The sequence below is a fragment of the Pholcus phalangioides genome, unplaced genomic scaffold (genome assembly GCF_987345545.1).
Source record: "Pholcus phalangioides strain wild (caught in Gottingen) unplaced genomic scaffold, Ppha-v1.0 ptg000001l_1, whole genome shotgun sequence".
Taxonomy (NCBI): Eukaryota; Metazoa; Arthropoda; class Arachnida; order Araneae; family Pholcidae; genus Pholcus; species Pholcus phalangioides.
The window spans coordinates 25,979,179-26,005,155 of NW_028301594.1; the positions used below are offsets into that span (position 1 = coordinate 25,979,179).

The following is a 25,977-nucleotide window of genomic DNA, read 5'->3' on the forward strand; positions in this document are numbered from 1 at the left end:
GCTCACTTTAGCAAATATTTCCACAAGTGGTTGCTCGGAGGGAAGCAGCTGAGACAATTGGCCATCAGATGCCAGCCACGTTCGTTGTTGGCTTCATTCTCGTTCTTCCAAGTCTGGTTGCAGAGTTGGCACAGGATCTCGTCTCTCATGGTGTCGTTGGACAGCCCTTTCTGAATTATGTAGTCACCGAGGATGCGCTCTTTTTTGCCACTCAAGTTGTTGTCATTCATAAAGCGAAGTATCTGAAAAACCGCAATATTCATCAGATTCAGTCAAATTTATTCGCAACATTTTTTCAGGCGATTTAATAAGACCAAGAAATTACTTATACTTCGCCATGGAGGGTAAAAAATTCAATTTGTGTAGAATTTGACGTAAGGGACGGTTTAAATTTTTAAGTGACTTTATTAGTAGGGTTGCATGTGAGAATTCTACAACTTAACCACAAATGCAACGAATCCCTCTGTGAAATTTCTAACGAGTCGGTAAATTTCGGAACGTGTTGCGTGTGTATGTGGGGCCCTAACATATTTATCTTGTCAGGGTAGTGCTTGTTTCATGATGTTGCTGGTGCTGACACCTGTCTTCCATATACTTAAATTTTCATGTTATGTAAGTATAGCGTTGAAGATCTGCCTGCTTCTTTCGGAGAACGGCGCGCATTCGTGCTTGGAAGTTGGAAAAGCGCAGAAAACCAACTTCAGCTGACCATCACTGTGCCGCCAGCGTAGTTCGAACCTGAATCCTCACGATGAGAGTTCTAATACGATGCCTACAGCGGCAATGTAAAAATTCTACTCTATCAGTTATGATATGCAGGTTTTCCCAGAATTCTACAGGTAAAACGAGAAGGATGAAAGTACAATCAAAACAAATTTCCCAACGGAACCAAGGGTCACAATTAATGGATTTTCTTTTATATCTTATGTTAACATACAATTTAAGCTACTGGCACTTAAAAAACGGAGATGAAAAAATATTTTAAAGTAACCCCGGGAATGAAACGGGCTTCACGTTAGGTTCACAACACATAGATCCACAGCTTCCAGCATGGCCCACCTGCTAAGATTTTTTTCATTGAGATAGCGGTGGGCCATGATCTGGTTAGGAAGGGTAATATTAACAACCATAATATACAGTACTAACCAGTTTGAAAACGGCCAGAGAATCCTGGTAGTCCGCTTCGCTCGTTTTCGCTAGGAACGGAGTCTTTATGGGTTCCCTTTTCATTCCCCAGATATGAGCCTTGAAATAGACGTTAGTGAACTTGGTGAAGGCGAACTGGTCGATGTTGTGAGGCAAGCGATACTCGGGACTGCGTAACTTCTGCACGACATCGCCGACAACCTTCTGGATGTTTCTGTCACCGTGGATGCATTGCCACTCTAAACGGAAACGGAAGAGTAAAAAAATGTGAAATTTTCCTGGAGAACATTATTTTGTGGAGAACTATTTTTTTTCCTTAAGTTCGTCAGTGTAATGATAAAAGAACGCATAATTCTATTTTATGAACTTGATAATGAATTATGTCAGTGCATATTTAGGTTTGCTATTCAGAAAAAAAAAATATTGTTACGGTACCATCAAGTTTACTGAAGATGAAAGCCAATTCGGCAGGAATCTCCAGATGATTGACGCCAGCGACGGCGCGGGATGTTCGTTCTTGTTCTTCGCGGTTTGCTCGTTCTTTGGCACGTTTAACGGCTACTTCGTCGGCCTCACGCTTGCGGGCCAAAATCGCCTTTATCTGCGACGAGTAAATGACATTATGCACAATTTACATTTCCATAGAAAAGAAGGGCGATAGAAGAAATCGGTATTCATTCAAAAACTGAAATCGGTATTCATTTCCAACCAACAGATATACAGTTTCCAAAACGATGTATAAATATTGCACACTCAAATACCTTTTCATATTCACGTTTTTGTCTTTTCATGCGGAAGTTCGCTTGAGCCCGTAAGATTCCTTTCTTGACTGTAACGTATTTTCGCCTGATGACATAATACAGAAGAAAATAAGTGTATCATCTAACATTCATATTTAGGTATATGTAACGGTTGCAAAAGTTTACAGGTTATTTAATAATTATCATATTAAACATATTCAAAATTCGAACCGTACAATACTCGATAGCGAGATAAAATGACATCACAAAGTCAATTTATTGTGAAAAACGTGCACGATTTATGTAATTAAAGATTTCCACTGATCTTAACTGTTTGAATTCCTACGAGGGGAGGATTTTAGAAGTTTTTCAAAGAAAATTTCCGTAAAGTTTTGGCGTGAAATAATTCTGTAGTTTTCCCTAAAGCCTCCCCAGCAAGAGTTCCGAGATCTGCATTATATTCACTAGCGAAAAGAAAAATCTTTAAAGCAGTTTTGATGGCGTTCGGATACCCTGACATTAAAAGTAGCAGATTGGCTGAAGCAAAAGTTGCCCATGGATTTATAAAAAATAGCACGGGTGTAACCATTTGCATAAAAGAAAAACTATAATCTAGTCATATCAGCGTTTATTTATCTTTTCTTCTTCATCAAGACATTCCCGAAGTTTCGTAGCTTCATGATTAACAGTTACAGCTGTACACAGCTCAGAACAGAGGAACTTACAAAGACCTACTATCATCGATTTGCACAACAGTTCTAAGCGTGAGCGGCCATAAATCAATCAATGTCATCGATTTGTTAATAAGTCAAAATATGGAAAAACGTAACAGTTAACGCGAAAATACAAAATTAAAAAAAAATCGATATCGAAACACATACGCATTTACATGAAAAATGTTGATGCACGGTTAGACTTGACTGTGGATTCATTTTGGAAGTAATTCAAAGAGTTTTTCCTCTAATCGATGAACTGAATTAATGAATTACATTGTAAAAGACCGATGCAGTTGAAGAAAAAAATAGCTATTTGATCATGTCGATGAATATCATTCTATTTATCATGTTTGAGAATTACCTGTCCTTCCAACCACGATAAGCCGTCTGAATCTTGACCGCGCTTATCCTCATGGAGCTGTACTTCTTTCTGGCCTGATAGCCACGGACGAATCGTTGGATGGTGACCACAGAACCTCGAAGCACGTTGACTCTTTCCGTCTCCAGTGTCTGCTCCAGAGACTCGCGTAGAAATACCTGAGCAACAAGGACATAAAGAAGTCAAGGGAACAAACTGAAGAAATGCATCGAATAATAGCGCTTATACAGTATTAACATACATACAGTATATGACTTGAAACAAAAAAAAAAAGAGAAAACTCAAATACAAACCTTTGAACTTCCAAGTTGGTTCTGGTCCTTGGAACCAGTAACACGGTCTAGTATGACTCTGCATACTTCTCTGGATGGTGCACCACGTGGCAGGTGTCCGGGTACAATACAACGATACCTGGAAATGTTCCAAAATAAACTATTTCACTTGATAGTTCCTTTAGTTCATCATTTAGGGAAAAAAAAAGTTTTGTTTCAAACAAAAAGAAAAATTTAAAAATCGAATCAATTTTCACGAGAACTTCAATTGGCTTTGAGAATCATTCCAATACAGATTTAAGAATCAAATCAAAAGTAAATCAGAGCAAATCAAAATGAACCTCCTGAACAAGATTTAGAGAGGTGGTAATTTTTTTTTTTGATCCTGAATATATATTCCCTTTCTTTCAAACCGAGCACAACTCCAATCTATCACCATGGGCAACTCACTACCGACTGAGTGTGTGTACACCATAGGTTGAGTGCCGTGTGTAAATTTTTAGTGCTGCCATCTCCATTTCGAGTGAGTGAAGTGTGATGATTGAATATTTGAATCGTTGTAGGACTGTTACTCTCGATGGCGAGACATTTTAACGGACAGATCTCCTCGCATTCGCGCCTCGAAGTTGGAAACCACAGAAAAAAAACTTGTGGCACCGGTGGGGTTGGAATCCTGGTCTTCGCAATGCGAGTCAGTCATTATTGCCACTCGACTACCACAACTGCTGTATCTACTTATTATAAGTATAATTAACACCGATTTTGTTTGGCATTTGCCATATACCTTTTATCACGTTCCGCTGTTTTTCTCGCTTTCTCCTATTGGCGAATTATTCTTTAAAAAGCGTAATAAGAAGCAAAACATTTCAAGAAAATTGAATTGGAGTTTATCATATTTCATCATACATTTTAGTTCAAAATAAATTTATCGTAGTGTTTATTGTACCATGCTTGATTACAGCCCTACCCAGCTTACGAACAGGTTCCGTTCCGAACACCAATCCGTAAATTGAACATTTAGTATGTAGGAAGTACGCTAATCTTGCAAAGTAATTATCAAATGGTATGCACCGAGATATTTTAGAGAATAAAAATTACAAAGTAAGTATGTGTAACATTAAAGACCGCGATTCCCACTTCAAAGTTACCATAAGTTTATTTGCAACGACAGAGTGGAAGCTACGAAAAATCAACGGTATTCATGAGTATTTAAAGGGTCTCGACGGATTTTAATATAGCAAAGACAAAAGTGTCAATAAGAAACACGAAAAACTTGTTCATCGCGTACATGGTCCATATAGTTGTAGAATATGACAATGATTACATGTGACCATTACTTAGAAAAAAAAATAGGGTGGCCCATAAATTCGTAAAAAATTGAAGGGATTGGTATATTCGAATGCGGTTTGCGAAAAAGTTATTCTCACGAAGGAGGATTTTTTTTGGTGCAGTAAAAAATTTATTTCAAAATTTGTCGATAGAGGGCCAGGGAAAACCAGTTCGGTAGGAGTGATTGGAACTGAACTTTTCTTCAATCTATTTTGTGTCCGAAACATTCGTAAAGCATCAGCCGGTGATTCGTGGCTGAGGTAAAATAACTTCACCAATAGCGCTTTATCGATCAATGTCAACATTACAATGAAAACATTATGTAAGAGCCAGTGACAGAAAAATTCAGAACCTTGCATTTTATAGGACTTTGATTTGCATATTTCCGGTAATCTGATTTCGCGTAGCGGCCTCTTTTGACAGAAAATTTGTTTCTGCAAAAAGGGAAAAAAATCATCCCTTGTAAGAATAATTTTTTCGCAAGTAGCATTCACATATTTCAATTCCTTCAATTTTTATGAATTTTTAAACTATTTTATTAACTAATTAATTACTTTTTAAACCAATTTGTGAAAAAGTAATTTTTATATTTAAAAGAAATGTTAACTGGTATAGTTTTTACATTAATAGCGTTTAGATTTTGTACATAAATCTACATTTTTTTTTCATTTTTGCTACAAAAACATGACTAACAACACCTTTTATTGCGGAAACAGATTCACTAATATCACCATAATATTCCTGATCGTAATTCTAAATAGCTGTATAGCAACTACATGTGAGCAAATTAAGAGGGTTGGTGCACGAGATTGGCTTTCCTGTAGAGAAAATCTTTCCTTTAATTTAAAAATTTTCTATTCACTTTAAGCACTCAATTTCTTTTTCTCAAATACTACGGATATTTTTTATACAATTTTAAGCGAGCATTTAAGATTTTAATAGTTGGTTTTTTTTTCGAATTTTAACTTCAACAACGTGCAACTTTTTCAAAAATCAAAATTTACCCATATTTTGTGCCATAAAATTTTTAAAAATAATTTTAACAAAAAATCCTCGTGTTAAAGTATCTGGAACCATAGTGTTGAGACGGACACAAAGTTTCAAGACACTTGAATGAATGGTGTTCCGAAAAAATGTTCCTTATCTAACAAAAAACTTAGTTTAGAGAAAAACGCATTTCAGTGGAAAGCATTAGCATATATAATACCTATAAACACCTTCACTTATCTTTCACTATAAACCTGCCAGCAGTTTATAGTGAAAGATTTTAAAAATATTTCTAGTACAGGTAGAACAAACACTTGAACACCGACGCAGAAAATTTCAGTGTTTGAAAAATGAAGAATTCGAAAATGTGTTTTATTAAAATGAGCCAATCCCCCTTAAATTATTTACTGAATAGCAATTAAGCTTAATACTTAAAAAGTAAATAAAAACATTACAGCACTTCTTTTGAAAATAAATTCAAAATTGTACCTTAAAATTTTCTTTCATCGAGAATATTTTAAAAAAGAAATTTTTCGTTGAAAACTATGTTCGTTTTTGAATCGATAAAATCAGATCACGATTTTCTCAAGGAGAAAGAAAAATCATTCGAGCCAATGAGCAAACGCCTCTTTCAAGTAAGAAAAATTCAGAACGAGAGAAAAAAAAAAATTATTTTCTTCAAAACAACACAGTAGCAACCTCATTCCGAAGCAAAATGGCTCATCAAATGGAAATTCACACGGGACAACTCAACTTTAATCTCCCATGCTGAAGAATAGAGTCAGACAGCAATTTTCTATATCACTCTACCAAACTCCTCAAGAACGTTTTTCTCTGTCTTAAAAAAATCACATCAACAGAATTCTGCAATACACACATGCAGCAGCGTATAATGCTCACGAAGACTTTTGTCTGTCATTATTCGATGAAATGTAGCGACTTCGAGAGAAAAGAGGGCCATCGAAAGTACATGCATGACCAGCGGCGTACATCTATCAAGTCATTTAGACCAACGCCACGTTCTTTTTCGGGTGGTCTTTCCACTCCACCATAATTGGGCGAATCGAACTGAACAGCTCATAAAATATATGCCAAACATAACATACATTTGTATATTGAATGCATTAAAATTAATTTGTCTGATGCGAAGATTTAGGAATTGAAAGAACGAAACTTCATTACAATGAAAAAAAAAAGTTAAAGTCGTAGTGTGATATAGAGTTTAAGTCCAGTATAACAACAATTCAAAATAACGATAAAATTGTCGTTATAACGTACGTCCCCTTATAAGCGAATTTACGATTTTAAATTGGCTCTGCAGGTTATACGAGTATAATTGTAGAAAATTGCTATTTTATCTGCATTTTCGTGAATCGAGAAGCTATCCATACTTAGAATAAGACAACCATAAGCATTCTTTATGTGCATTGTATAATATTTTATCACGTGTATATATTGTTTATAATTTTTATTAATTGCATTTTTAATTGGGTTGCTATATTTTTGAAATATATGACATCCATATTTTTATGGGCATCTTTTTCTCAGCCACCTAGTTGGGCATTTTGCCTGTTGTGGCGTTGTATTTGTATTTAAACGTCTTTTAGATCGTTTCGTTCTAATATTAACTTGAAATTGATTTTTGGTCTCACAGCAGTTCTATGCAATTTCCCCAAGATATTTTTACATAGAATTTCGTATTATCAAAACCATGTAGTCGCCCACCTGAGTTCCTCAATTATTATATCACTGCTCATTTCCATCGTTTCATGAACATTTCCCACTAATTAGAAAGTTTTTTTAACACGATTTTTTAAAGTCATCCGGAAACGACTTCAAACTGCAAGTTCTGGTTCCGTGGTTTCTTAATCACTGGAAGATGTAGAAGTCGAATATTATAAGATCATCACATAACCCAATGGTTCCCAACCTTTTTTTCCTTCCCACACCCTTAGAGCAATGCGACTTACCTTCCCGCTTCCCCTTGGATACGTTTTTTATCTGTTTGAAAATTCAGGTTTTATTTCTGTAATTGATTACATTAATTATACAATAATTGAGTCATCTCGTTGCAAAAATCGTTAAGTGCCAACCAGATTTTTTTACAGAAAGTAAAAAAGAAACAGACTATATACCTACACTCTACAAGAAAAATTTGTAGAGTGTATTTTTTGAGCTGTCGCTTCTTGAAATGTTAACGTTATGCCGTTAAAATTTTAAATTTCAAGCAATCAGCTCAAAAAATACACTCTACAAAAGTTTCTTTTCACTTTCTGTAAAAAAATCTGGTTGGCGCTTAACGAGTTTTGCAACTGGACGACTCAATTAATTTCTATGAATTTTTACTTATTGGTTATTGTTTTTTCAGCAAAATTTAATTTCGGCTTAATTTTTTTATGAAAATTAAAGCGAAACTAAAAAAAAGTTACAATTTTTCAACATTTTTTTTTTTGAGATTTGGAAAAAGAAAAGATTAATTGAATAGTTCTTCACTCATTGATTTCAACCACAACAACTATAAATTAATGTTTCTTTGACACTTGACTGAATTTCTTTACTTTTTCCTGAGCCACGAGTGTTCACGACGACGGTATCAAATCTAAGCACATTGCAATAACAGGAAATATCTATGTAAACAAACCACGAAATAGTTTAAGTAAATAACGATATTTTTTCTTAACCAAAATGAAAAACAAGTACGATCGCTAATCGAAAAACTTCTACGAAGAAAAATTCATGTGACACATTTTTACGAGCAAAAGTCAGAAGATGAGGCGTCGAAATATTGGTACGATTCATATTTTTTTTTATAAATTGAAAAATTCAATTTTGTTCATAATAATTTTTCTGAATAATCAGTCAACATGTTGTAATTTTTTTCCTATCTCGCACCCCGAGATGGGAACCACACAATCCATGTATACAGTGGGTGAGTCCAAAACAGGAAGGGGTTAAAGCAGTTTGACTTTTCTGTGTGTTTTTTATTTGAAGTACCCCATAGTAATTTTTACGAGGAGCCTGTGCCATTATAAAGAGTCATTATCATGTAATAAAAGATATGTTCAATTCTTTAAGGCAGAGATGCTCGAAAAATGATCAAAAAACGAGCATTTCGATTTCATATCGAATGTTTCTTGATTTTCAACTCACTATAAACGAATATTTTTTTGTATCTTTAACATTAGCTATTTGGCAAATCACTTGAATCACTCGTTATAGCGGGATTCTCGTTATAAGCCGTACTCGATATTACGGAATTGCTGTACGTATTTCTGAGCGAAACCGGAAAGAGCTGTGAAGTCCCACATACCGTATTTTCTTGCGTGTAATCAGCGGTGGAGCAAATTACGCTACTTTGAGAAACAAAATTCATCGTCTAGTGAGCAGTGGCGTATAATCCCCATGTGAAAATTCCATCTATCGAAAAGTAAATCTTAGGAATAGAAAGGGTAATTTGTAACGTTTTTCCAGAAAAATTGCCGATTTTTCTAATTGCATCTTCTATATGACATATATAAATTGATAAAAAATAATTTTTAATATTTATTTCTATTTGAACCCCCTCAAAAAGAAAAGAAACTGTAGATATATAAGACGTAGTGGTATAATACTGCGAAAACTTTACCCATTTTAGCTCGAATAATTCGAGAACTATTGGTTACATAAAAATACTTTCAATTAGGAAAAGCTATTCAAACAACGTAGCTATTTTAGATATGCCATTTGTTTTACTAAAGATCGTATATGTACCAAGATGCAAAATTTTAAGTTTTTATAGGGTCCCCCTGCCCCCTCCAACTACCAATCAAGAAGTTTTTGCCCTGTCTCTACTAAACCCAAAAAAAATCATTTTTCTATCTGAAATATTAGCTGGGATATTTGAATTCAAAAAACATTAAAAATGAGCGAAAGAACAATAAACAAGCCTGTTCTTCTCCAACTTCAACGACTGTTGAATTCAAATATCTTAGCTAATATTGCACTTGGAAACTAAAAAAACAATTTTGGGCTGACGAGAGATAGGGCAATAACATTTGAATTGGAAGTTGGAGAAACAGGGGGAATCTCATGAAAAATTGAATTTCGTCTCTCGGTATGTATCTCCCATATTAGATATGCCATTTATCTTACTAGGGACTGTATACGTATACAGTCCCTAGTAAAATAAATGACATATCTAATATGGGCACGTTATTCGAATACTTTTTTAATTGAAATTATGTTTCTATAAGCAACAGTTTACTAGTTATTCGGGCTGAAACGGACTCGAATTTTCACCCTGTATATTCCGCACTATAAATATTCTTTGAATGAAAAACATTCATAACGCAAAAAAAAAAAAAAAAAATAGTAACTATATTTCACCGATGTAGATGTAACGGATTTGCCAGCTGAAAAAACGTCCTCCGCTTGTTTTGTATAACTCACGATTTTTATAGTATAAAAAAAAAAGAAGTTTTTTTTGCGTAGTTTTTAGTGCACGGAAATCTTAACTAAAGCCTGACATTTAGCTTCAGGAGCACTTTTTGTAAAGTAATAAACTGACCAAATGTTATTATAAACATTCGTAGGCTTTAAAAAATAATTAGTACAAATCAGTTGTAATCTATATGAATGAAATATACAAATGCTTTCAGTCTCCCCCCCCCCCCCCTTTAACGATAACATCAATGCATTTTTATAACCTTTTCATCCATTAAACCTCCTAATTAAGATTTCCTTTCTTCTTGCACGATATTAAACGTACATATGCAGCCATCTGCTGAACAACCAAAAAGCAGGAAAATCTCGTGTCGTGCATATATTATATTAACCGTAAACTACGCTGCTAGATTCATACAGTTCCGTAGTGTAGTGTATACACGCGAATACAATTTCCTAAACACGTGTTGTGAATGCAGTGTGGGAATAGGAGTTACTATTTTTATCAAAGATGGAAAATACAATATTCAAATTTTTCAGTATAGGCTCTGGTGCGAACTTTAAACTTTCTTGAGTCGTAAGCAAACCCATGTTCAAGATTATTCATAAAAAAATAGAAACTACATTAGAATGCTTGGTCTCATTTTCAAAAAGGTCTCTTCGCGTTCTCCTAAAGTTATTCTTCCGCTTTTTCGAGGCTTAGTTCGTCCTGGACTGGAGTATGCTGTAAGGTTTTGGAGACCATACCTACAGAGGACTAGACTTGGTTGAAGGGGTACAGAGAAGAGCTACGCGTGTCCTTATTGGCACACAGGGCTTGAGTTATGAAGAGAGACTTCATTTTTTGAATATGTTTACAATGGATGAACGCAGGTGTCGAGGAGATATGATCGAAGTGTTCAAAATTTTCAATGGGATGGATAGGATGGACCATGAACTTTTAGTACACCGCCAATCGACTGCTTTTACAAGGGGACACCAGTATCGATTGGTGAGGGACAATGCAAGGCTATGGTGTCGCAGGGAATTTTTCTCTAATAGGGTTGTTAATAAATGGAATAGCTTACCCCCGGAGGTAGTAAATTGTAACACAATTGACACGTTTAAAAAGAAATACGATAAACATGTTGGGGTAAATCGAGAAGCTGTCCATACTTAGAATAAGACAACCATAAGCATTCTTTATGGGCATTGTATAATATTTTATCATGTGTATATATTGTTTATAATTTGTGATAATTGCATTTTTAATTGGGTTGCTCTATTTTTGAAATATATGACATCCATATTTTTATGGGCATCTTTTTCTCAGCCACCTCGTTGGGCATTTTGTCTGTTGTGGCGTTGTATTTGTATTTAGAAATTCAAACTAATTGGGATCGGAACCTATTCAGATCAGTCAAAGAATCTGATTTAGAAAGGAAGAATAATATTTAAATATGACTTTATTCTTTAAAATTTAATAACAGCAATTATCATCTACGTTAAAACAAAAGCTATAGACCTAATAATTCCGTTGAACAACGGTAGAGACCGGTGCTTACGTTTTTTTTAATCAAGTATAGTACAATCAATCAACTTTTATCGAGTATCGTTGTAACGAGATTTCACTGTAATAAATAAATAAAACTTTTTCCCTTCCTCAGAAGCGGATTTAACGGCGGGCGCACTGGGTGCGCATTCGGGGCCCAGACTTCTGAAGGCCCCCCCCCCCCGAAAAACCCAAACTTTACACTTTTTTCCTTATTGAAAAGGGGGCCCAATATTTTCTTTTGCGCCTGGGACCTCAATCGACTTTAATCCGCCACTGCCCTTCCTCGAAGCCGCAGTATTTCGAAAAAGGATGAAACTAATGGAGTCTGCAACAATATTTATTCCAGGAACTATATCGTACATATTTACATTCGAAATAATTGAAAGACATTAGTATCAATTTGGGAAATGAATATTTCCGTATCATGATATATAGAATCATGAATATAGAATAGAGTGATATTCCAGCAGTTAATGTGGAACACTTTAACGGGACCTCGTGCCTAGAGGGAATCTCGGTTTATATAAACGCCCGTGGGTGCCGTATGCTATATACAACAATTTCATTACACTGTATTTTCCGCTTCTTAGAGGCATCTTCAGCGGAAAAAAAAAACAAAAAGAAAAACTGCATTTTCCGTTAACCGCTAATTTTCTCGAAATACGTCCGAAGGCTCTACGTAATGATGTAGACTTCGAATGTGGTATACAATATGTCCGATGTTACCTATTTCCTCCCTCTCGAATTCATATCTCGGAACGATTCCGGATGGAAAGAAATCAAAGCAGTTATACATTATGGTTCTAAAAACACTTGAGAAAGTGTTTTCGCCCTTAAACTGAGCATTCACTCACTATACATCCAGAACTACTTCCACTAGGCTTCGCTGCCGAGGAAACAGAGCAAAAAAACTAGAGCCTGTGACTCTTCGGGCTAGGCCGCCGGCCTCGGGACGTCGTCGCAGCAGCGATGTTTCGCCCCAATCACAGGATAGAAAGAAAAAAAACTCTTCCACAATAAAAGGAAAAAAAAAAATATTTTTAACAAAAAAATTGGGGTACACGTACATAAAAATAAGCAATTAAATACCGGTCTGCAGTATCGAACCGGCATTCGGTTGCGTTGCTGGTGAAATCAGGACTAGAAATTTCTTCTCGTTCGTTTAGTTTATTATCGGCAATTTTACGCCAAGCCAACCACAAGTCAAAACAACCCAAGCCTACGGGGCACAATATTAAAAGGACGGAGAAAAATGAGAAATATTCTTGGAGAAGCTAGAGCCGCATTTCTCAACTGGGAGTGGGAGGAACGCAGATCTTTCCCGCGAAAAATTCTCAAGAAAATTAACTACGCATATGTATGTATATGTAACTACGTATATTTTACAAATTATTTTCGATTTGATTGATAACTGCTTCAACTGCGACAGCAGGAAGGATTCAGAATCGTTCTTAACGTCACATTCATGAGCAACAAAATTTCCGGATTCCACTATTCAATATTAAAAACATGGTTCCTAGAACGGTGGGACTGACAGGGCTCCAGCTTGGGGCACGAGACGAATCAATTTTTTTTTTTTTTGTTTTTCTTATACAAATCTTTTTACACTATAAATTCTGTATGAGAGGGGGCGCTTAGGGCCCTGCTGTAGATGTGAGGGGAGGGGTGATTAAGAATAAAAACCGATCATAGCTGGAATCCCTGGAAGAAGACAAAAGTCTTGTCTAAAATTCGACGTTGTAAAGAAAGATATTACTATGAAAGCGTCAAGCTCATATATCTAATTACGCGAGTGCGTTATTTCAGAAATTTTAATCATCGTTTAGTTACAAATAGCAATAATTTTTTTGTATATCTCTCAATAATTAATCATTAACCCTTTATCTACCAGATTATGAAGAGTAGAATGAAGAGAAAATGAAAATGAATATAATGATAATGGTAAATAATTATCATGTAAATAATTTGGTGGGTCATTTTAGTTCTCATGGAAGATAAAAAATTAAAATATAAGTATTGTTTTTTCATACAATTAATTAATGCATAACAAATTTTCTAACTCGATACTTTAAGGTACCGTCATTAGATAAAGGGTTAAAATTTCACTTTTTTTAATGTTAATTTAAGTGTACCGTGAGATAAAAAAAATTTAAAAACACTGAACTAGAGGAAAGAAATTTTAGAGTGAACGATTATGATAAAAACCCACTCTTTCGACGGGCTAATGTGCAATTACGCACGGTTCTGCACAAAACTGAATTCACCCATAGCATCAAGGAGTATTGTAACAAAAGTACCAGAGATTGTTATTCAACCACTAGAAACTTAATCGCACAAAGATTCCCTTAGAATTCAATTTTATTTTTCGCCATTTATTACCCATTTTCGTTTTTGTGAATATTTTTCATCGTACAGGGTACAACTATACAGGATGCATAGGTACAAATACAAACACAAAGGCCACAATAGGCAAATTGACCAGCGAGGTGGCTGACAAAAGACGCCCACACGAAATGTGAATGTCAAATGTAACCAAAATATAGCAATCCAATATATATGCCTATATCACGAAAGGAAAAAAACTAATAATTAATACTATATAATGCGCTGCCCATAAAAAAAGATTATGGTTTTTCTGTTATCTAAGTATGGATAGCTTCTCAATTTATCTACTATGTTTATCGTACTTTTTTTTGAACGGGTCAATCGTGTTATAATTCCCGAACCCCAAAGGTAAGCTATTCCATTTATTAACAATAATATTGGAAAAAACGTACTGTGGCACCACAGCCTGGAATCGTCCCCTTGTCGACGCAGTTGATTTACAGTGTGTTAATAACTCATGGTATATCCATCCCGTGGAAAATTTCAAACACTTCGATCATATCCTCCCGACACCAGCATTCCTCCAATGTAAACATAATATTCAAGAGATCAAGTCTTTCTTCATAGCTAAAGCTTTGTGCGTCAATAAGAGCAAGCGTAGCCTTTCTCTGCAACCCCTCAACCAAGTCTGTGTCTCTCTCTAAATACGGTCTCCAAAACCTTACGGCATTCTCCAGTGCAGGACGAACGAAGTATCGGAAAAAAACGGAAGAATCACTTTAGGACGCGAAGAGACTTTTTTAAGAAAGAAATCAATCATGAGGAGGAGGGGGGGGGGGGGCAACAGGGCTTATGACATTTTACCGTTGATTCTAGAGGCGCACTTCCAATTAGAAGAAAGTATCAAAATAACGTGTAAGGATGCGTCATTCATGTTGCAAGGGGTTGTATAGTAATTAAAATAGTAAAATAGGAATGTTTACTTTTTACACGGACACCCTGTGCTCAAAAATCCGATTCGAACGTTATTCCCTGTCTTACCTGATGCCAAAAAAAAACCATTTCTAAGTGTAATATTCGCTAAGATATTCGAATTCAAAAAAACGGAGGGGGAAAAAAAGCATTAAAGGCGGGTGAAACGGTTTACTCGCAGTGCAGAAGGGGGCCTCGTGATAATCAAATCTGGCTATAATTTTCGAGAGTATACAAAATGGTAAGAAGATATTTCTAGCTAATTAGGGGGGGGGGTCTATGATGCTCTTAAGACGGCCGTCACCTTGAAATGCATTTATAATCATTTATTCGCAACAAAATTTCATAATTGATTAATGAAATTTAGTTACAGTAAAACTTCGATTAATCGTTAGTTTCTGTTATCCGTCATCGTCTAAAAAAAAATATACCGAAAAAACAGCCCCAGGTTTTAAGGTCCTGTACACTTTCGGACGGTACAGAGTGCAAAATACCGATGTTATTAACCCCTTGACAGTACATTTACTGAAAAATGCACCGAAAGGGAAAATATTTTTTCTTTGTTTGTTGTTGTGCATTATATCAATAAAAAAGATGAACTGAGATACGGCTTCATGGAACAGAAACTACTTTTTTTTTTTGTCACAAACCACAGCCGCTGTGGGGGTCGAATGGTCATGGTGACGGACTCGCATCGCGAGGATCCGGGTTCGAACCCCACCGGCGCCACAGTGGTGGACGGCTGAAGTTGGTTTGCTGTGGTTCCCAACTTCAAGGCGCGAATGCGAGCTGATCTCCCCGTTAAAAAGTCTCGCCACAGAGAGCAACAGGCCTACAACGTTACAAATATTCAATCATTACACTTCACTCACAATTTGAAGTATAGATGGCAGCACTGAAATATCATACACAACGCTAGCTACACACTCAGACTGTTAGGTGCACTCACTTTGTTCCAGACTCTGCCACGAAGCTGGGCTGGAAGAGATCTCGGCAACGGGATAAGTCCAGTGGCAGAGACCCTGGCGTTCATTCATTCATGTCATAAACCACAAATGTGAAATTTTTCTGTTGCCCGAACTGGACTAGGGAGGGGGTTAAACACTCAGAACAAATGCTGACTAAGAATTTAAAATATCTCGAAAGTGATTTCGCGTGAAATACAAGTAATATCGTTATAGCGGGCGGTTTCGGGAAACATCATAAAATTATCGTTATTTATTTACAGTACATATATTAATGAAAGGCAACTATACAGGCAGGCCCGTCATTTAGGGGGGGGGGCAGGGAGCCGTAGCCCCCCCCTCCCGGCTTTTGAAAATACACTAAAAATGGTATATATATACATACACAAATAGCTCATTGCTCATTTTCGTCGCACCACGGTCATTTTCTGCACACGAGGGCTAATTAGACCGGGACCTACAATTTATTGCCGATTCCGAACGGCAGGCTTGTTTTTTATACTCGTCGAGAGGTTGGTGCGCTAACCCCTCGATGGGGGAACTCCCTGCGGTAGCAATTTTTGTTGCGGACATGTCGCCATTTTTGTTGTACCCCTGTGTCAGGAAAGTTTTCTGACAAGGACGAACCGGGTATCGAACTCGCGATACCTCTAAACATCCTTTGGTACTTTAGGCGAGTATCTTACCGACCTGGGCTACCGCGCCCACATACACAAATATATACATACATTGAGTACATGTGCTTTGCCGCCCGCCCGCCCCCCCCCGGAAAAAGTTGAAATGACGGCCCTGTATACAGGGGTTTATCGTAGTATAGGACATCGTAGTATCGAGAAGAGTTTAACATTATTAGACTATAAGCAATTCCAAACAAGATTTAAAAAAATATCGTTGTAGAGGATTTATCGTCATATCGAGCACCGTTGTAACGAGAAGTTTCACTGTATTTACAAGCTTGAGACAGTACCTTCCATTTAAATGTGGCAACAATATCGTCAATATAACTTGAGTTCGACATGCATTTTCATGATGCCTGATAATAAAATCAAAATAAATCGTAAATGTTTGAAGAATTCTTTAAAGTGCCGCCACCGGACACGGTTCACATTTGATCAGTCATCCTTCACAAAAAAGCGTGTTCTCGTCGAATTCCATGTTACAGATACATCATTTAAGAAGACTGGTCTTCCTGGATTATGTTCATCTAATTGGTGTTCATACATATGGAATGTAAACACAGACCAACGAGGAGGATGGTACGGGTGATCCCGGTGCCGTTCTGGACGATAAGCAGTTAGGTAATAAGTAGATCAGTTAAAAAAGAAACAATATATATATATATATATATATATATATATATATGCCTTCCCGGTTTTTCCTTCTCCCTTTGCAAGTTATTAAAAGATGAATATAATTATGGATGACTGACTTTGAATCTGCTTTTTTTTCTTTGAACGGAATTTTAAGCTGGGTTTTCAATTTAGGATTACTAATGTTCCGTTTACGTGTTCATATGTTATTGCAAAATATTATTGACAAATTTGCCAGAAGTGACATAACATTTTGCCATCTGTTGCGCAGAATTATTCGCTGAAGAGATTTTGCAGAAGCCCACATAGATAATCGTTTTGCTTCAAAAAGCCAAAACAGAGCATTAAATGAAACACATGTCAGATAAGAATAAGTCACAGAAGGATGACCTCTTCCGAAAAGCTGCTGGCGAACGGAATATTATCGTCACAATATGGCATCTTTCTTTTTGTTACCATGTGCACGCCACCGTCAAACCAAAAGCGATAGATATACGACCTGCCGGACCGTCTTACATCAGCATATTGAATTTTGGCCAGTGATCTCTAGCCACTTCGCAAAATGACCGGTCAAGCAGAAGAAAACACGTCATTTCTAATAATCAGACTTTTGCCAAACCTATCGGCCAAAACGCGAAATTGATAGCCGATTCACAACCTGGCCGGAGAACCAAAAAATTAAAAAATCCATGGAATATTGTTTCTATGCATTGCCGTACGCGCAGTTGCCCACCCAGCTAGCTTGCCCTTCTCAGAAGTAGTGGCGAACGTGTTCAAAAGTATCAATTTCCAGGCAATTTTCGGTAGTGTTGTGACTATATGAAAACTTCCAGATTTTTTTTAAAGGCCTATCCTTTTTAATTCTATGAGGTGCTAAACTACCAAAATTACCATTCGTATATAGAGTCTACAAAATATAGGTTAGCCAATTTCAAGGTCAACCAGTGACAGTGAAAATCGAAACAATGAAAATCGTCAAAAAGAACTTCCAAAAAACTACACACACGTTAGTTTTAAGAAGGTAGCATTCGTCGTGTAAATTTATGCGACAACGTGATCAAGCTATCAGGAAATCCCGATGACACGAATCAAACGTCCTACACACTAACACACCGTTATCAAAACGAAACTGTGGTTTCAATTAATGATGTAGTTTATTTATAACTTCGCAAGACAGTTAATTGGTCTCAATTAGCTTAAAACTGAGCATCAAGAGCAGCGTCACACAGCTGGACGCCATTTCCGCGACCGAAATCCACCGTTCATCTTTAACCGCATGGATCGTGGTTCGGTTAAGCGCTTTATTTATTTATTGAGTAGAGAAAACGCGACAGCTATAATGAAAGGTTCGACAAGTTTTAATCGTATCATTTCCTTGAAGGAAAACCATAAATACGATCATTACAAGTTTAGAGAAGGGGGATTTAAACAATCGCTTTTGATCGATTTCTTTTCTCTTTCTCTTTCCTACTCTTTTTCCCTCACTTGCATTTCGCGCGGTATCTTATCTGTAGAATTTTCGAATGAAGGAAGAAATGGAGCTAAATACTTAATACGAGTATGCTATATAATCAAAGCAGGATTTAACTTGAAGGGACAAAATTATCAAGCATCACAGCGAGAAAACAGAAAAGAAAAAGCAAAATATTTCCACAATAGATAATCCATTAAATTTTGAGTAAACAATTGGAAAAATAAATAGGGAGTGATCTCTCAAAGTTATCATTCAACAAAAAATAAAGGTTTTTATTTATTTATTTTTTTTATGCATTATTATACTTATTTATTGACAATTTTTGACATGAATAATATTGACAAAATTATATCCAGGATGACGAATGACGATAGTTGTTTGGACAAAAACAAAATTATTATACGAGAGAATGATAAAAGAGGTAGATATATATACACACACATACGGTATGCTCAGAGAAACATAAGAATAATATTGGATCATTGCAAACGTATCCAGCTTTAAGAAATCGATAAATCCCCTTTAAAATGTCATATCTTTTTTTCAAAAAAGTAGGCTTTCTTCCGATTTTCAGCAGTTGCAAAAAAGGGATAGAGAGAAAAGTGTTCCATTGAGAAATCAACTTTACAAAATATCTGGGTTTGCCAATGTTACATAATAAGAGGCTTTTGAGGAAGCGAGATATCTCGCCAATGCCACTTAAAGGGTAAAAACAAACAATTTTATAGTACGTTTAGGGGGCGAAACGTTTTCAAATGCTGATATGAGTGACAAACTACAATAATACTAATACTTGAAAGGGTTTAGGCCAGTGTTTCTTTAAAAAATAAGGCTATATCGCCCCCAATAAGTGCTTTGTTAAGTTGGAACGGATTAGAAAACCGTAGAGCTGCCTTTAAGATCTTGCGCCTCGTGTGGCTGTCGCACGCAGAAACGCTATTGAAGAGGCCCTGCACACTCAGTAATAGACATAGAAATTTGTGATAATAAAGTAAAGGTTGCTGGGTGTAGACATTTTTGTGAAAACACTGTATGAATAATAAGGAATTAGTGAAAAAATTATTCATAATGGCGGCTGTAGAAGGATCGCAGAAGCTACGGTTGAAATATATCATATTAGTTCCATTATAAGAAAAGAATTAATACAAAATTCTTTTTTTTCCATGCGAGAAATAAGATTGTAAGACAGTTAATTTTCGTAAAACTCCAGCTCACACAATTCTTAAAGATTTTTCATTCTCGCCATCTCTCTCAGGCATGCGTTTTATTAATTCCCTAAGGCTGGTAATACACTATAAAAATTTCTTTTTAAACTTTTATTCAAATTTATTTTACAGAATGCCTTTTATGATAATAAATGAATCATTACACTGTATAAAAATGCAAATTTATAATTTAAAATATTTTTCAAAAGTTTCAGTCAGTTTGAGTTTACTTGTACTGTTACCGGTAGTAGCTATCGATCAAGTATTTTTACAATTGCTTCAGCAAACATATCATTTGCATTCATTGTCATGACTTCGATTTTGAAGAAAGAAAGAAAGAGAATCGTGTGGGGGGTCATAGATTGATGATGATGGGTCATAGATCTTACCCATTCTCCATGAGCATAGATTGCTCATAGAGAAATCTATGAGCAATCTATGCTCATGGAGAAATTCAAATCTCTGATGTTCGTATTCAGTATTGAGATCTTTGCAGATCCTATTTATCACTCTAATCTCATTCGATTTTGAATTATTTCATCAAATCCCAAAGTATGTATGTAGTCTTCACAAGCAAAGATATTTTATAAAATTTTTATTTAAATTAATTTTATAAAATGTATTTTAAGACAATAAATGGATTTATGCAGTATTTTTTTCATCAGATTTGGTCAGTAAGAGATTACTTGTGTTGTTACCGTTAGTAGCTATAGATCAAGTATTTTTACTAATGGCTGCGTCAAATTCATCATTGCGTTCATAGTAATGGCTTCGATTTTAGGAATAAAAAAAAAGATGGGGTTTGGGGGTGAGACCAAGGCCGTCTTAAGAGCTTCACGGGCCCCCGGGTCAAGTGATTTACCTGAGGCCCTTACCTGGCACATTCTCGGAAATTTCAACCAGTTGTCATTTTTGTAAGGCCACTTCTCTTGAGGCTTGGGTGGGTCCATGCGTTAAGACGGCACTGAGTAAGACCATGAGGATTGCCCATGGAGAAATTCAAATCTGATATTCATATTATGATCTTTCTAGATCCCACTGACTACCTACCACAATTTTAATTACTGTATTTGATCAAATCACATGGTATATAGGTAGTCTTCACTTGTTGAAACTGCGGGATAGAAAGTGCACCAACATAAATCTTTTATCAAATATTGGATGAGGTAGCTAACTGTAATGAAAGAAACTTTGCCAAACACGTCTTTTATCAAAGTTCGCCATTATGCTATCATATTTCGTTGTCCAACTTATTTCATAAAAGATCTTTGTCAAAGAACTTTTATAGTGTAATACCAGTCTAAGGGGCACTAACAAGATATCTCGCTTTCTTAACAAATTCGTATCGGAAAACAAAAATTCTGGTTTTTTAAAAATAAGCGTTGTCGTCAAGAAACTATAATTCTCGTTTTACACATATGTTGAGAGAAATATCTTCATATCACTTTATATAAGTGAAACATTAAGTAGTAGTAATTATGATAATAATAATAATATTATTATATAATTTAATAATTATCAATACATAACACACACATTAAGTATAAAGCTTATATAAGTTTTAGGAAAAATAGACCGATGCAAATGTGTTAAGAGCCTCTTATTTTACCATTGACAAACCCAAATATTTTCTAAATATTTTTCAGAAAGAGTACAACACTTTTCTCTATAATCCTTACTTCGCAACCTCTCAAAATCGGAAGAAAAAACCTACTACATTAAAAAAAAGTTATGACATTTTAAAGTGGGTTTAACGATTTCTACCACGCCAAGGAAATGGTTAAAGGAACTCTCACAGAGCTGCTTATCACACTGAACGATGATAGTAAAGAATGATAAAGATAATAAAAATCTAATCATTTAACAAATTCCATAAAACCACGCGGAAGATAAATTGTCTCACGATTTAAAATAAAATAAAAAATCCGTTCGTTAATCATTTATGTCAATCCTATTCTAAATGACACTTTTTTCCGAATCGTCAAATTTCACATCCTTTGGACAAACATTAAAGCCATAAAAAAAAAAAAACTCAAGATAACTTACGCTCTCGCATCTGACGGCTTTATATATATCCATAATAACGGAACCAACATCTGAAATACGCATCAAAAGAACCATTCACATCCAAATGCATCGGGAAGAAAAAAACATAACGGTGTGTCGAACCAAGAGCCGCAGTGAATGTGAAGTCCCGACAACTATTTGGGTCATTCCTCACCACGGTTCGCTGGATATTCTATCTCGTTAAGAAAGACAGATCATTTTCAACACATTCGTCGATGCCCGTCTTGAAACACAGAATAAGAGAACCAACCGATCTCTCCAGAGATACCACAACAGCCGAATGAATCCCCCCTCGATCGATGATATTAGGTCAACAAAATCCCGAGCAATATTCAAATGAGATTATCAACGCTGTGTTTCTTCTTCTTCTTCGCAAAATCACATTATTCAAATACGATACTAGATTATGAGATACTTAATTGCTTGATTATATTGACTCGAACCACCGCGAATCGCAACGTGAGGACTGTAGTAAGTAATAACACTCGCTTTCGTTTGTCGTTTTTCTTTTCCTCAAACGGCACGCACCACACACGCTCACAACAACAACAACGCAGCTGGGACAATTTGACCGCGTGGTATTTTTAACAACTTCTACGGTTGGTAGTGCGGACAGTGTTTTGAGAGGCATATTACGACACAAAAAAGCGTGCAAATGGTCTCTTCATTAATTTTACGAAAACTTCCACTCTTCTTTTTTTTTTCTTTTCGGATAATAGAAAGGTTCGACGAGTTTTGATTATGGTAAGCAAAAATATTAAGCGCCCCGCCCCGAGAGAGGGCATATATGCTGATTTTTCTTTTTTATGGTAAAAATGAACTCAGGGCCGCCCTTATGAGATGCGGGGCTCGGTGCGGAAATAATTACGGGCTCCTTAGCCCCAATTTTATATATTTTTGTGGGTTGTGGAATCGATATCCAAAGATTCATGCATTACCAAAGAATATACAGAAATGCTGAAAATTAAAATTTCATTGTTACTCGTCAATGAAAATTCGGAATTAATGAGAGAAAAATCAGAATTACTGGGAGAAAAATCGCAGAAATTTTCAGTAAAGAATTTTCAGTTTTGCACTGAAAATTCAAAACTACTGAGAGAAAAATCCTAGAATTGAAAAAATATTTGATATATGCATATTTTTTTCACTTTTCTTAAGTGCGAGGCCCATATACCTCAGGGCCTGGTGTGATCGCACCTGTCACATACCCACTAAGGGTGGCTCTAAACGAACTAGATCACCATTTCTCAATCTGTGGACCGCGATGATGGCATGAGTGGTCCACAGACAGACTCGATAATTTGATTCTCATTGAATGAAAAATTATCCAACCGTTGTAACCGATATTAGTATTATCCATATGAGCTCAATTAAAAATATACTTTCATACTGTACATCACTATACATCATCGAAGAAAATGCGAGAAACTGCTATCGCAAATACGGGCCGGGATAATGAAAATTTTGCTAAAAAACTCCATTTTCTTTTTTTTTAATCAGAACTTCCAAAATTTCGGGAATGTCCCGTAACACGGGATCAGTAAAATTGTTTCAGACATTTTACTGGTCCTTGAGTTCAGAAAGGTTGAGAAACGCTGAACTAGATGCCTGAATGAGAAAGCAGTAGAAAAAAGACCACCATCGTAAAGCACATTAATTGATAAAGTAATTCAACGCAGTAACGCTCCCTTAAAAAAGAGCAAACAATATAGGGCCGCAACTGCATTGGATCCTCAGGCTTTGGGAGAGCCTCACAGATGTGTGAAATGAACAAAAATAAAATTTTCTCCTTTTCCAGCTCTCAGCCACGTAACAGCTTCCCCTAGTTCTCGAAGAATAGTTAAAACTTGTGCTGTGCTGCATCTTCGTGTCCACAAAGGCGTGAAGGTACTTTTTTTTTTAACTTTCTGAGAGAGCTCAGTACAGCTAATAACAGAATACGGAACTCTTGAGAGGACATACAAGCTCTGGGAACCATTGAAATACTATCCCGGTTCTGAAGAAGAACCCTTGGAACATTCTCCAAGTTCAAAGGGAACTTTAAAATATTATCAAAGAGTTTTAGGTATTCTTTTAAATATAATATTCACGTTCTAGAGAACCCTTGAAATATTATCCATGTTCTCATGGAAAATATTTCAAATACAGTAAAACTTGTCTTCAACGGAATTTTCAATGGACCGAGATTTTTTTCCGTTGAACACAGGTTTCCACTTAATAGAGGTTCAATTGACATAATGTGTGAAACTATGTAACGATCTCGAATGCAATTGAAGTACAATATAATAAAAATAAACCGCTTGGATATAAATTAATTTAAATGTACATAAAATAATGTACATTATTTACTCTGTAATTACTAAATATTTAGTAATTATAGTTTTCACAGAATCTGTATGAAACTTCACCCCCACACTGTTCCTCATCTGAAATGACTACATTTACGTTCTTTTTGACTTTCTCTGAAATTTTCAATGAGGGTGTCAATATCTGTCGCGTTAGGTTCAGTTTGTACATTGTCATCTATATTTATGTAATCCTCAGCAACAGGGCGGTAACTAGGATTTGTGTGTGTGTGTGGGAAGGGGGGCAACATGATTTCGCTGCCCCAACCACTGTAAAATTCGATGATATTATTCAAGTCGAAATTTACTAATTTCATCTTCAATGATGAAAGACAGAGCAAGATCTTACAGCGTTAAAGTTGAGTTGATTCGAAGACAGCCATCCTTAGAGGTGTACGACAGGCCACAACGTGCCCCGCACTCGCGGTAAAACTGCTTTTAATAATAAAAACAAGATGTCTGTGCTCAAAATAATTAACATGTTTATAAAAATCTAGATGCAGTATAAGCAATTAGGAAAGTTATATTAACCCACGAAGGGGGGAAAAATTATTTTCGCACCGGGCATCTCGTAAGGGTCGGCCTACAAGTTACATCGTTTGAATTTTATAATCAGTGAAAATTAAAATTCAGTACATTTAAGTTTTATCGAAAAAAAATGAATAGGTTCAAATTAGAACTTAAGCTTTACGTGCCAAGAGGTCCAAAAGTCACGGGGGAAATAGAAATTCAATAATTTGAAAGTATGGGAAGCAGCACGATGCTGGTTTCATAAAAATATACAAAAAGACATGCGATTTTTTTTTTTAAATGACGGAGAATTTTTCCTTTCCAGAATACAGTGATACCTCGGCTAACAAAAATGATTCGTTCCGGAATCACGTCCGTTAACCGAAACGTGATTTCCCATAGGTTCCTATGGAAAATCGTTAAATTCGTTTCAGGTACCGCACAAAATTTAAAGGTAAATCTTTTAAAACACCAAAGAACACTATTAAAAAAAGGACAAAAGCTGATCAAAGGCTAAAATGAACAGCTTCAAAATTGGATTAATGAGAATTTATAGAAGGATGAGGTTATAGCAGATAGTTTTACACTACGTAATACAACCAACCTCAGCTTTAGTCTACTGAAGCTATTGTTGACATAACCCAGCCGAATTCGTGGGTGTTCCATTCATTTGTGATTTGATTAGCTCATTTCTATGTCTGATACACGCAGATGGAAAACAGACTCCTAAAATATACAGACTGTTCAGTTTGATGCTCAGAGTCTTGAACTGAAATAACGTATATTATGAAAACATAGACTCCTTTTTCATTTTCAATGCATTTTTTATTAGCCGAATCTTTCCTTTTACATGAAATGGTTCAAAAACTTTCAAAAAGGGAATTGGAGAAGATTCTGGAAAAAGATTTCGAGGTGGACATATGAGTTAATTGGGCTCCAGTGACAGTAATTCTGATCGGAGCTAAAATCAGCTCATGACGTGGCGGTTTTATGTTAGCACATGCATGTCAACTAAAATGTTCGCTAGCCCAATCCGTATTCGTTAGCCGAGGCAGAAAAAAAAAATCTTCGTTAGCCGAAAAATTAGCAAGCTGAGGCGTTCGTTAGCTGAGATATCACTGTAGTTACACTTCCCACACACAGGTAACGCTATAGCAGTTCCAGAGCTGGTGCCTGTCGCTATTTAAACAGATCTGCCACTTCACAAACTACTGAAGCACTCACTACCTGTCTGTGACAAATGTAACTATTCGGACAATAAATTTTTTTATTACTGAAA

At 35.9% G+C, this 25,977-nt stretch overlaps 1 protein-coding gene across 1 annotated transcript in view; it reads right to left on the reverse strand.

The window, feature by feature from the left end:
• The window catches only part of Myo10A (unconventional myosin 10A), a 171,308-nt gene that overhangs the window by 55,257 nt on the left and 90,074 nt on the right, over nt 1-25,977 (reverse strand). The window contains exons 19-24 of the mRNA XM_089232723.1: nt 3,275-3,392; nt 2,964-3,139; nt 1,908-1,992; nt 1,582-1,747; nt 1,147-1,385; nt 7-242 (exon numbers count right to left, since the gene is read on the reverse strand). Of these exons, the coding sequence (XP_089088849.1) occupies nt 7-242; nt 1,147-1,385; nt 1,582-1,747; nt 1,908-1,992; nt 2,964-3,139; nt 3,275-3,392 (1,020 nt within the window). The remainder of the gene's footprint in view (nt 1-6; nt 243-1,146; nt 1,386-1,581; nt 1,748-1,907; nt 1,993-2,963; nt 3,140-3,274; nt 3,393-25,977) is intronic.